The sequence below is a fragment of the Pongo abelii genome, chromosome 8 (assembly GCF_028885655.2).
Source record: "Pongo abelii isolate AG06213 chromosome 8, NHGRI_mPonAbe1-v2.0_pri, whole genome shotgun sequence".
Lineage (NCBI taxonomy): Eukaryota > Metazoa > Chordata > Mammalia > Primates > Hominidae > Pongo > Pongo abelii.
Window position 1 is genome coordinate 119566205 of NC_071993.2, and position 13620 is coordinate 119579824.

Below are 13620 nucleotides of genomic sequence, written 5' to 3' on the forward strand. Positions count from 1 at the left end.
TGTTTTCCAGCTGCCATTTTTTTTTTTTTTTTTCCCTTTATTATTATTATTATTATTATACTTTAGGTTTTATGGTACATGTGCGCAATGTGCAGGTAAGTTACATATGTATACATGTGCCATGCTGGTGTGCTGCACCCACCAACTCGTCATCTAGCATTAGGTATATCTCCCAATGCTATCCCTCCCCCCTCCCCCGAGCTGCCATTTTTTTAATGGAGTAGTTTTCTCAGTGAATTCTGAAGCAGAAAAGACAACAGAGTAACTTGCAAATCCGAATTTAGGTCTGAAATAGTGACACTGAAGTGGGATCTGAGGCCCACACTTTAGCTTCCCAACGAATTTTCAGTCTTTTGGCTTTTCCAAATGTGTATACATTTAGATAATTCATGAATTGCTTGCAGACATGTCCCTCTGACTTTATAGAGAGGGGTATATTTCTTGTAAAACACATTTTCAGGGTGTGAAACGTTGACTCATAGCCCACTTGTCTTTATTTACTGGGACTGTGAAAAGTTGACTCATAGCCTACTTGCCTTTATTTACTGTGACTGAGAAATTTAGTTTCTTTTACCAGACACACACATGCACGCATGCATGCACACATGCACACACACACTTTCATTACTTTTCCTTAGGCCATTATTTATAGAGAGCTGGGAGACATTTAAATTATTGTTTGTACAGGGGAGGGGCTTTAAATTCCCTCTCTTTCTGGTTAGTAGCTTCATAATAATGAAAGAAATATAGACGTGCTATTCTAGGCATTGCAGAGTATAGTTGGAGATATAATTATTATCCTAGTATTAGAGACTTTTAAAGTCCTAAATTGAAAGCTTTGTGATGTCCATTTCCTGCCACAATATTGAAAAAAAAACAAACCATATACTCCTGTCTTAAGTACAATCTAGTGAGTTTAACAGACATGCAGTTATATAGCTGTATTTCTTTCAGCTTAGTGGTCTTATTTGAATGGCGATGTACGGAACAATATACAAGTTCGGATGCGTTTATGAAGAGAATACACAACGCAGAGTTTCCTTTCATTATTGGCATCTTATAAACTTCTAATTTACATGAAACTTATCAAGTTCAGGAACTTTACACAACTTTGGTGTGCAGATTGTAGCCAATAGGTTTCCATTAGGGGGCTCTCGAGGTTTGAGATCAGTCTTGATACCAATAAAGCTTGGAAGCCTTTACTTTCTAACGTCCCTCTCACTCTCTCCCTTTTTGTTTTGTTTTATAGAAAAGGTCACGGATCGCCTACAGTGACGAAGTACGGAATGAGCTCCTGGGGGATGATGGGAATTCCTCAGAGAACCAGGTAGAATGCTAATCAGGAAGGCCCGGTGGGTGGCTGGAGGGTGAAGGAGGTCACTGGCGCACTGGGCTCTCAAGCTGCTCCTTAACGGTATTAGCAGCAACTCATGTGGAAGCGATACTGTTTAATGCAAAGCTGGAGTCTTAATCAACTTCAAAATGTTTCTTGGAGATCTTACATTTAACCCTTTACCTTGTGATCACTGTCTGCTATCTTTTAAAAAAATCTTTTCTTCTCTTTTCTTTATTATTTAGTACTTAAGGAATAACTTGAAACACACCGTTTGCAGACAAAGCCAAGGTCTTCACCTCAAACACATGTAAAAGGAATAAAAAAGTACATAATACAGCTTTGATAATAATGCAGTATAATTAAATCAACACTTGCAGCAAAACAAATGAAAGTAAGCTTTCAGAATTCAACAGGGCAGCCCAATCTCCTATTGTGTGGCTTCTTAAAAATACATTCACCAAAATGCAAATTGGAAGCACCAGTGTGGAACTTGGATACCCATACAGAGGACCTGCTTCTGTCAAATAATAGTCATAATAATAATAATAATAATAATAATAATAATAGGATAAGTCTTTTTGCAGTTTAAGATCTGCGTAGGCAAAAAAATAAGATACAGTTTCTTCTTAAAAGAGCTTTACAACTTGGCTGTCGGTTCTCATTGGATCATACCGTAGTGTCATGAGTCTAATTAATGTCCTGCCTCTTTCTTTGAATTAATACTACAGACTTCATTAATTCATGTAGATACTATATACAACTTTTAAAAAAGTTTTAAGAACCTCATTGTAGAAATGACTTTAAAAATGTCTCAAAAAAACCCTAATGACTGATTTTATTTGACACTTTTAAAGAAAATACATGATAGGGACCTTCAGAAACAAGACCTGAACATGGTTACTAATGCCACTTTGGCAAGTAGTATAAAAGTCTCTACTCTGCCTAAATTAAAATGAACATAAATCAGTCACTGAGTAAACCAAAATTTTAATAGGATAGTGAAACATAATATATTGATACATATTATGAAAATTGCATAATTATATTTACCATCTCAAATAGATGATATTATAGGTCCATATATGCTAATAGTATATTGCTGTCTATTATACTATAATCTGTAACAGGGATGTTGTTTGTGTGATTAAGGACTCTACTCACCCACCCCCAAAAAAGAGAGAAGAGTGACTGAGCTGATTATGTTTGTTTTTGGAAAGATCTCACCTCCTCCACTATTTGGATGTTATCAGCTTGAGTTCAGACATGTGAACACGTTCAGATTTGACTTGGGATTTCAGCTTCCCTGATTGAAATGTGAGAATAGCTAAAGGAAAAAAAAAATAGTGCATCAAACATAAAAGGGTGATGTGATAAAGGGGTTTTACTCATAATAGATTAAATAATGTGAGGATGAGAGAAAAAATATTTTCTTCTGTTTTTAAAGTGAGATTTAGATTGCTCATACCTCTTGAAAATGAATGAATCATAATTTTATTTCCTATCTACTGCAAAAAACACTATCTTTTTTGCAAAAAAGTGAATGTGTAGTTCCCGTGTCAGTTCTTTAAACAGCTATAGATCTTTCCCTCATTTGAAACTACTGCCTAATGCAGAGGAAATAGAAAGGAAGGGGGTGTGCCTGTCTAACTCAGACTCCTTTATTGTAATGGATGTTGTAGTTCTATGACAGGGATCCCTTTTTTTTCAAACATGTTCACTTCTCTTAATGGACATTTTATATGCCTAAAACATTTGCCTTGCGTACATATAAGTATGATTTTTATGCCTAAAGAAAACTGTTCCACAAAAATAGATTGAGTTCATATTTTCTGAATTTTTCAAATTATATTCCTGTCACCTTAAAGTGATTATGCAGCGATTTCCCCTGGACTTGTATAAATCAAACTTACAAATTCTGAAAGTGCTTGGAGAACCTGAAGTTTACACGTAAGGAACTGTCACTTCAATAAATAGAGTATGATAAATTATAGTCACGAGAATATGTACTGTTAGATTATTACTTGTGTGAGGTTTTCCATCTAAAATTTGAATGAGGTGTAAAAGTTCAAAGAGACCACACTTAACTTTTTGGATATTTTGTTACCAAATGTAGCAAAGTTTCCATTTCATATGAAGTCATTGCATTTTGTTTTAAGGCTCTTTGTCATAAAATAGGAATTAAAATCCCTCAAACTAAAACACATCCTTAACTAGGTATGGTCACTTGAGAATAACTTTTTTATTCTGCATCAGCATTCGTTCAGAATATGGAGTCAAAACGGAAGCTTTTTCTGTAAAGAAAGAAAATATTTTAATTTGGCTCTATACTAATCTTTGTAGCTCGGTAGCTAGGAAGAGTTTTTTCTAGGTAGGGCTACTTATAATTTATATAAGAAAAGGTCTTCTACCTACAAATAAGTTTACTTGTAAGTTATTTGCTAATAAATTGATTTTCAGAACTTCTTGTCCATGGAATACTAACTATATAAATGGATAAAACTTGGAGATAAAATGAGATAAAAATAGCAATATTCATTTAATTGCAATTGGGATATATCTGTCAGTTTAAAAATATAGATCAAAATAGGAAAATAAGGAATTAATAGCAATGATTATATAGGTAAAATACTGGCTAGGTATTTTCAATGTAACATACACATCCTCCTTATAGTTGCTTCTTTGTGAAGATTTGACAATATGAATACAATAGCTATTATTTCTCATTCTGATAATTTATGATGCAGTTTTTTTAGGCATCTGAAACCTGACTCTAATACATATAATTATAGTCTGCCAATTAACTATAAAGTATGTTAATTTACTCTTAGGTATATAAACATTTCTGCCATGATTAGAAATGTTAAAAATTCAGAAATTAAGAATTTTTCAAAAGCATTTGTAATGTCCCTCATACAATACACCTTGCATTTAATTCCAAATTAAATGCTTTGTATACATTCATTTCTGATTCATATTCATTTCATTCAATCAAATATAGCTAACGCTGATTTACAAAGAAGGGGCAAGAAAATTACCTACTTTGTACATTTGAGTACTGTTGGGCTATCAGCTTTCCAAGGACTATTGTCTTAAGCATTATCATTCTATTCTTTGAAAATACCGTATTTACCATTCCATGTGGCAACATTTTATTTCTTTGAAACAGTTGAGTTCTTGAATGTAGTGATGTTGTATTTAGAGTGGAAACATTAATAGTTCCTAACTTGATTGCATTTCATGAGAACCATTCTCATAAAAGGAAAAACACAACTTATAGAATAAAATCATAAAGGCTTTCATAGTGAAGTGTGATAATGGGGCAAATAAACTCTTCCAAGCTTTGGTTTTGAACCCTAATACTCTCTCAGTTTCTATATGCAGAATTATATTGATCAGTGACTTTTAATAAATCCTAAATAGAAGATTCAAAATATAAAGAGTAGACTATTTCCAAATGTGTGGAAAGTTTTGTGGCAAAGCAATATTTAGCAGATAATGATTGCTTAATTTCTTAATACAAGGTTCTCTTAAGTTCTGATTTGGGCTTGCTGTGCATAAAGTGTGTCAAACTTCAGCTACAGACCAGGGGGTGAAGTCGGTCAATTTAATTCCCCAAGATCTAAAGAAGGTCGGTATCATTTCATATAGCCCTGGCAGAGCAGATCATTACCAGGCACAAATCTGTTCGTTACGTGCTGAGGGTTTATAGCAAAATAAATAGACTGTCATCATAAGTTCAGAAAATTGTGTGTTCGACCCACGATAATGTGTAAAGGGCGTTTAATAGAGTTCAGCATTTATTCGTTATCTGTATGCGGACAGAGACGGCAGTCGCGTTATCAGCTTTAAAAAAAATTCGGTAGTTCTGGGGTCACGTGACGCACCTCACACACACAGGCGCGCGCGCATGAACCCTCACATGCTCTGCAGTGCAGTTTTGATTTTAGTCACAGCAGAAGGCTTAACCACAAGAGATTCCACTGGTTCAAACCAGCGTAAACCAGATTTTTTCAGCCCACAAAGGAACAGATTACCTCTTGTATCAAATTCTGCATTGGGGGAAAAAAATCTTTGTTTCAGAAAAGATGTTGATTATCATAACTCAACATGGTGGCATTGCACACTCTCATGTTGCCTATGATGGAGCCAGTAACTCGAGAAAATATGAAATCACGACTTACAGTCCAGTCTAAGCATTGTTAATTTTCAAAAATAGGCCATCTTTTGTTTACTTGAATGAATAACTCTCGGCCTAACCAAAAAAAAAAAAAAAAAAAGATAAAGATGAAAAACCCTCCCATTACCTAGCTTAGCTACAAATCTGATGTAGAGCTTGAATGCAGCCATGCAGCACAAACAAGATAGAACGTTTTTTGTTTGGAACCTATTGAAAAAACAAATGGGTAGCATTTTTAAACACTCATTGATTATGGCAGGGTGGCATGCCCCAAATGGTCTCTATTGCTGAAGAGTAGTTTTAAACTTTGGCCCTTTAAGTATCATAGTCAACCAAAGAATAGTGCCCCCAGAAAGAAAAGATAGCTGGCCGATCAATTCCCAGATCGTCTCTTTCTGAGAATTATTAATGTTTGCTTTTTTCTCCCATGATGTTGGGATAGCAAAGAGAAAGATTCCGATATATGATAGGCCAGGTATTTTAGCTTAAAATTTTGCTTCTTCTGGGGAAGAATTATAACTTTTCATGTGAAATGACAAGATGATTTACTTGTATGTAACTGGATGGTTGCTGAGTGTGTTAATTAAAAATAAAGAAAACTTCTTGTCTATTTTGAAACGATGATAATAAAAGTTTCATTTTCACTGAATGTACTGTGAGACATTACATGATAACTTATGTACCCTTTTTATAAAGGATTCTTAACAGTTTTTAAAATCTTATTCTTTGGTGCTCAAAATACTTTTCATATAACAAATGAAATAACAGAATAAGCTGGAATGCATACTGCCTTCCTTGAATTCGGGACAAAAACAGCCTTAAGCATTGAGATATCCGGGCTATAGTAAACATGATACTTATAGAGAGACTTATAGTGAACAATTCAGGCACATTTCTCCCAAAGCAATAGTTTAATTTATTGGCCTGCATATGTCAAGTGTTATAACAGATGTTACAGATATTTGGATGTTCAAAATTGTCAGTTGTAGACCTGAATTGCTGAGGATGCAGATTTCAGACCTAGAATGTGGTTTAGTCTGTTACAACATAGGTTTCAGTTTCTAGTCATTGCAGAAACTGTGGTCGTCATCTCGCTTATACAGTGATATTTGTAGTTTAGAATAGTGTCAAACACACACACCCACACGTACACACAATGAGCCAGATATATGGTTATATATTTTAGTTCCTAAAGCGTTAAGCAGCTTGTTTTATCTGTTATATTTAAGGTAAATAGAAAAATGTTCTAAATAAGAGAATTAAAATATTATCATAGGATAATTTACTAACAAGTAAGGAGTGATTTTTTATTTGACTTTAGTGAAAACAAAACTGCAATATAAATGAAGTAAGAGCTCATTGCCAGTTTACAATATGAAGAAAATTGAAAACTGAAGAAATCATTCAAAAATTAAAATGAAAACATGCCACATGATTGCAGTAGACTCTTAAGCAAAATAAAAATGTAGAAATTGACTCTTACATACACAAAAGTTCATATGATCGTGAATTTTTGATACTATGTTCTAAATAAGTATTCTCTCTCCTGGCATACTTTATTTTCTATTAAAATAACATTACTTCCAAATGCAGTCTTATTACTAGAGTGGGTACAAGTATAACATTAACTAACATAATTGTTTGTTGTTTTAAATACTTATTGGAACCAAAGCATGAGCTATTAATCATTTTCATTTGTAGGTAAAATCTGAAATCAGTTGTCAAGATTCCAAATAGGGAAACATCCTGAAAACTTGTATATACAAAACCTCTTCAATGGTACATTCTTAGAAGAGAGAAACAGTAAACTTGTTTTCTTTCTTTATAATATAGACTTCTATGAAGTCGTTCCCCTTTATTTCATGATGGTGTCTTAGATGTACTTTAAAAGAGAATTTCACACTATTCTCTTTGTTTAATGTGACAGTGTGAGAAAGTGATCTTTATTCGTTCAAAAAACTCTGCATGTAGTCTATGTTTAGGTTCTTTTAATGTGTTTGTCTGTGATTTTTAAATGCTAAACATGTAAACAGATAAATTGTCAATGTTAATTCTGTATCCTGTCACACAACTGATCTTTCTTTCCTGCCATTTCTTTCCTTTTTATCTTTTTTTTGTGCATTCATGTTGCAGTTGATAAAATTACGTGAAGAGGTGAGTACTTCCTAGCTTCTTTTTTTTTTTTTTAATTCTGCTTTTCCCTATAAAATTGAGTTTTTAAATCTGAAGTGGATCTTTGGATTTGGTTTTCCAGGTAAATCTATACATAGCAAAAAGTATCATTTATATTGTTCAGAAATCTTTTCTGCTCACCATCTTTTAAAACACAACTATATCCTAATCATGCTTATCTCAGGGATCATTGTTCTTTGTTGGAACTGGGACAAAGTTAATACTTTAAAGGCCAAAAAAAAAAGGAGGAATAATAAAGGAATATCTTAAAACTCTACCTGAGTGTAGTTTTATTGTAGGCTCTAACTTCAAGTTTATTTCTGTAGTTTCTCAAAGAAGCTAGTATGATTTTTTTTTTCTAACATTCTGATTTACTTTACTGTAAACTGTTCTTAAATAAACTCCTTTCCCCCACCCAAAATTATTGGGTTTAACATAAGACACCATGGATGTATTATCCTTTTGGGGAAACACACATATGTCATAAATGCCCTGCTACTCTGTGTACATAGATGCCTAAGAATAGCCGAAGCTTTCGTCATTGTTAAACACTTTGCTTTTTGTAGCATACAGCACCCAAGTGAGTTCTCATTTTTCTGAGTTTGCTGGACTGTTTCATAATGCAACTCCAGATTTTCTTGTGTGTGTCTCAGCAAATATTTACCACAATGTTTATAATTGTATCCTTGTATTAATGAGGGATGCTGAATAATTCTATTTTTAAAAAATTATGTCAAACATATCAAATATGCTTTGGTACTCTTTTTTAGAGATAGTCATATTTTTTATTTAGTAAGGTTGGGTTTTATTTTTCTAATAAGACATAATGGCCTATATCGCAATTTAAAAATTGTCTAATTGCTTATAGTATAGAGTAGTATGAATTACTTTTGAGTTTAGTTTGACGCATTGAGAATTTTCTAGAATTTTTTTATTGGTATGTCATCATTCTCTAGGTGATGCAGATGTTAATTTAGAAGCTTCTAGATAGTGTTTTTCAACAACTCTTTGAATTTAAGATGCATTGCTGACGTCCTCCCTCAGAAAAAGTAATAACGATATATAAAATGAAGGGGAAAAATATACAAAAACCCTCGCCCTCCAACCTTTTTGTGTTTTTTATCTTCCCTGCAGGGGAGCAGTTGTACATATACTAAATGAATATAATCAGTTGCAGTTTTGATATATAAGATTATTCTTGAGGTGACGGATAACATAAATATTATTTTTCTGCAAGATAGAGTATGTGCTTGTTGTATTTGCATATATTCATGTTTAGGTGAAGAATCTGAATTTTCAAATGTTAATGGAACTAACAATTGACTTGAAAACCTCTATACGAAGAAACTACGTGAAGCCCTTGCCCCTGAATTTAAGCAATGAATATTATTTATATGTTAAATGGTGGCTTATTAAAATCAACATTTTTGACAGAAGATTTATTTTTGTTAAGCCTAATTGTGTCAAATTAGAAATCTTAATTCCAAAAACTTAAAACATCACGTCTGCATTTCTTTTAAAATAGTTTTTATATTTGTTTGATGGCTTAATTCTTTTCTTGTGCCTGTAGCAGCAGTTTCATCAGTTACGGTTCTGGAATTCATGTTTCCGAAACTGTAACATGTAATTGAATTATAATTGGAAGAATTAGATTAATCAATTAACAGAATAATATACTCTGAAATATTCTTTTAACAGTCTTTGATATAGATCTAGCATTGATATTTATAGACTAGATTACAGTGATGATGCTGCATTGGTGTATGGCTTGCTGAGGAGTGATTATTTCTCAGTCGGGATTCTAATAGTAATCAGAGTGAATGTTACCCACATGTTTCTTAACTTGCAACTGTGCTAAGAAGACAAGCACTCAGCTGCTCCAAAATGTGTTTTGTTTCACTTGGAAACAAAAATATGCCCCTTCCCTTCCTTGTGATGCTCTTTCTGGGCTCAGTTTTGGAAAGGGAGCATGCTTGGAGGCAGGGTTGTAATGCATAGGGAGCTGATCTGGTGTTGGCTCTGCCGAGCTCCGTTTGAATCCTACATCTCCAGCTCTCCACATTGCGCAGCTCCTCACACAAGTTGAGCTCTGTCTGAAGCTCCTGCACAGCTTCACTTACCTGCTTTGAAAAGGGCTGAGAAGAGGGTGAGAGAATGAGTTTGGGATGGAGTGTGGGGGCAAGTTGAAAGCATCAGCTGCTACTGTAGTGTATTTCCTTTCATTTACAGAGACCAGGGCAATGTACAACTAAGGGAACAATGTAAATAGCGCAGCTGTTTCAAGAACTTGATTTTAGTTTAAGTGAAGAGGTTCCAAAATACAAAGTGAAATCCTGCTGTAAAGCTGCTGATAAACTGATAGTCCTCTTGTGTGCAGATTTACTCTGATAAAATTGAACTGTTCTGAAGAACAGTTACTTCTATTATTTAGTAATATACATATTTTTAAAGGTCTTTCAGAAATTTTGCTATTATAACCATGAAATCCCCCCAGTTATTTTACATTTAAATGCTTTATTTCCTACATTAAATATTTTTATAAAAGTGGAAGTCCATTTCCAGTATTGATCTTTGTTTTTTTGTAAATCTCTAATAACTAAATGTTTTCTTTTAATTTTGGGATTTCATCCAATATGAAAATGAACCAAAAATCTTTATTGTGTTATTCTGGATTAAAATTCAGATTTACTTTTGATTTCACGATCTGATTGATATCTTTTTAGAGAATCACCAGTTTGAAGTTAAGTCCTTTGTTAAGGTAGAAAACAATTTTCAAGGAAGGGAAGAGCAATCCTTACTCCCAGAACCTGCACATAGGGAAACTTAGGAATGAGAAGGCTATTTTTGACAAGCCTTAGTAAAGTGTTTAATTTTATTTAAAAATAGTCATCAATGCCAGACACACAGAGCTCCCCTTTCTCTTCTTTTTCTTAATTACAGCCTTCAGTGATTTTTCTTTTTAATGATACAAGAAGCTTTCCTCTCTGTTTTATTTATTTAGATTTTTTTTTTTTTTTTTTTTTGCAGAGGGAGGGGACAATTTTTCTCTTAATTTCTCTGCTGTACATTGGACGACTCTATTAATTATGATAGACTGTTGTTGCAGCTTCCTGACCTTCACATCAGGTCCTATCTCTCTGTTCTAAATGCATTGTTTTAATGATTCTCACCCCCCCACCCTTCCCCCCAAAAAAATTTCAAGGAAAGCTTTGATGTGGCTTTAGCTGCCTCCAACGTCTGGCCGCATCTCAGATGTGTCACCTATGCCGGGAGGGAATAAGGAAATCACGTTTTGAATGGTAATGATAACATACTAATCACTTCCTTTCTTTGAAGATGGAAGCGAGATATTCTGTCAGCATCCCTGGCTGCTAGAGCTTGGAGGCACTGGTCTAGGTGTATTAGCTTAAGTGTGCATGTCAATACAGCTTGCATCTCCAAGATCCATGGGGGCTCATTAGAGCAAGGTAGATCGTTTCGCTCGACAGCCACTCAGATAATATGTGTGGCACCTCCTTTTTTATTATTATTAGAAAGCATTTCTCCAATTTTAAATGACATCTGTCAACAACACAAAGTTGTAGGAGTTGTGGTTGTGTTTTTTCTTCCTTTTTGACCAGATACCAAAACTGATTTGAGAAGGGAAGATATTAATGTATGCAGATACATGTATGCATGTACATACACACACACACACACAGACACATACATTTATATATTTCTAAGTATCTAGACATATATATATATATATATATCTGTATCAGTTTTTATTCATTCATAGCCATGATTAGATTATAAATCTGTTTGGCAACCTGAATAGATCTGATGTATGATCATTATGGTTATTAAAAAAAGTCAACAACAACCATCTCAATGGAGGAAAGAAAGTTTAGAAGCTGAGGATTTGAAGAAAATCCTCTAATTTCCCCATCAGATAAATATAAAAGAGGTATATATGATTACTGTAAATTTAGTTCACAGTCTAAAGCACTGTGTGTTAAAATATCAACATTAATCTACATAGTGCCATATATTTAGGAACAAATGCACAATATTGTACATCTATGTAAATGGAGAAACGTGTCTCTTGTTTCTTAGTGTTGCCTCCAGTTGTCTGAAAAGTAGAAGTGCTGTTTAGTATTCTGTCTTAGTAGCATATGTTGTTCTATATAGTATCTTGCTGCACATCCAAAATTGTGGATCATTTTCTTACAAATAAAGTTCCTGTTTTAAAATTTCTATCTGCAAGAATCAAAGGAGCAAATAGATCTTTGAAATGATTGCATTTTATAAAAAATAAATACAAATAGGGAACATAGATCTATGCAAGTATCTCATATATCTATCTCTGCTGAAACAGCAAAGATCCAGTTGGGTATGGTCTTCGTACTTTTCTCAGTATTTTGGAGTAAGATTCATTGTGGCCACATACAACATGACTCTCCTTTTAAAAACAAAAAGTGGATGGTCCATACGTGATTGCTGGAAATCTGTCTATGGTAGTGGTTCCTATAATGGAAAATTTGCTAAAAATTAACTGTAATGGGTTGTGAACCCCGCCCCCCCCCCCCCACCCCATGTTAGGGCATACGAAGGCATTTTTTTTTAAGGCAAAAAAAAGAACATTGTAGACGGCCGTCTGATTTTTTTTCCCCCTTTTTCTTTTTCAGAGGGCACATCTGCTCGATAACACAGAGAGGCTGGAAAGGTCATCTCGGAGACTAGAGGCTGGATACCAAATAGCAGTGGAAACCGGTAAGAATTCTGAGAGTGAGCAAATTGTCTTGCTTATGCACAGCAGTCTTCACAACACATGACATTTCAGGGAAACTTCAAAGGAATAGCAGAGACAGCAGCCCGAGATGTGGTTTACATATTGGGGAGACAATTGGGAGCTTATTTGCGCTTATCTTTTTTCAAGTTAAAAGGCATGACATCTACTGAAAACAGTTCCTGAGGTTTAAAAGTATACATCTGAAAAGAGATGGAATACTTTGTCTAAATTCTACATTTGTCTTAATATGCAGTTACATGTTGTCAGTTTACCCACCCGCAATGATTGCTAGCACATGGCGCAGTCTCCAGTTTGCTCCTTTACGTTTTATTCACATATGTAAAAATTAACTTTTTAATCAATCTAAATCATGTGAACTAGGGACAAAGAAATAACAATACCCACTTTACTTTGCATATTTGTCCTGGTGTTGGAAATGATTCCTAATAATCCTGTTTGTTTTTTTTTTAAAAAATCATGAATACAGCCTATAATCAGATACGAAAATTATGAAAAAGTCTTAGCAATGAGTAAGGCTAATGTTCATGATAATCTTATTAGCATTAGTTAATGCTCTTCAAACTTTTGGTCTGAATTAATACCAGTTGTTAATTTCAGAAAACATAATCTTAGTATGACTTCTAAAATTAGTCTACTTAAAATGAACATGCTTTTTTATTATAAATGTTTCATGCAATGGCTGTTTGTCTCCAGAGTAAATAAATATCCATTAACACCTTAGTAGTCATCAGTTTCTTATTATTACTCTACGCTTTTTATTTTGTTTTGTCAAGCATAGATTGTAAATAATCTGTTTTGTATATTTTGGATAGCTCTTGCCCAATGTGTAAACCACAAAAATATGTAATCAACAATATTTTTATCAATTTTTAAAAATTTAGATTCATAGAAATGTTTATTTTGTAAGAACAGGTGTGATGAAAATGATTCCAAATAATTTATTTTATGAATGGCCAGTGTTTTTCTTGTCCTGTGTTCATGGCTGCCCTATATTGGTTGGTTAATGTGATGAATTCTAGGCAACCAAACAGGAAGAATACAAACAACTTTGGCATTATATTAATAGTGAAAAAACTAAAGAAAACCACAAACCTTCCCAGATTTAATAGTTATGGACAGCCCTTCATCCTGAGGTAATTG

The 13620-nt window shown here is 33.8% G+C and overlaps 1 protein-coding gene across 19 annotated transcripts in view; it reads left to right on the forward strand.

Annotated features, from left to right (window-relative positions):
- VTI1A (vesicle transport through interaction with t-SNAREs 1A) overlaps positions 1-13620 on the forward strand; it is a 378702-nt gene that overhangs the window by 78277 nt on the left and 286805 nt on the right. For 12 of the 19 annotated variants that reach the window (XM_054522863.2, XM_063727746.1, XM_054522867.2 and 9 more), the window contains exons 4-6: positions 1250-1327; positions 7647-7667; positions 12356-12440. In XM_054522863.2, coding sequence (XP_054378838.2) covers positions 1250-1327; positions 7647-7667; positions 12356-12440 — 184 coding nt within the window. The remainder of the gene's footprint in view (positions 1-1249; positions 1328-7646; positions 7668-12355; positions 12441-13620) is intronic. The other 7 variants (XM_002821147.5, XM_054522865.2, XM_063727745.1 and 4 more) reach the window with 1 other exon arrangement.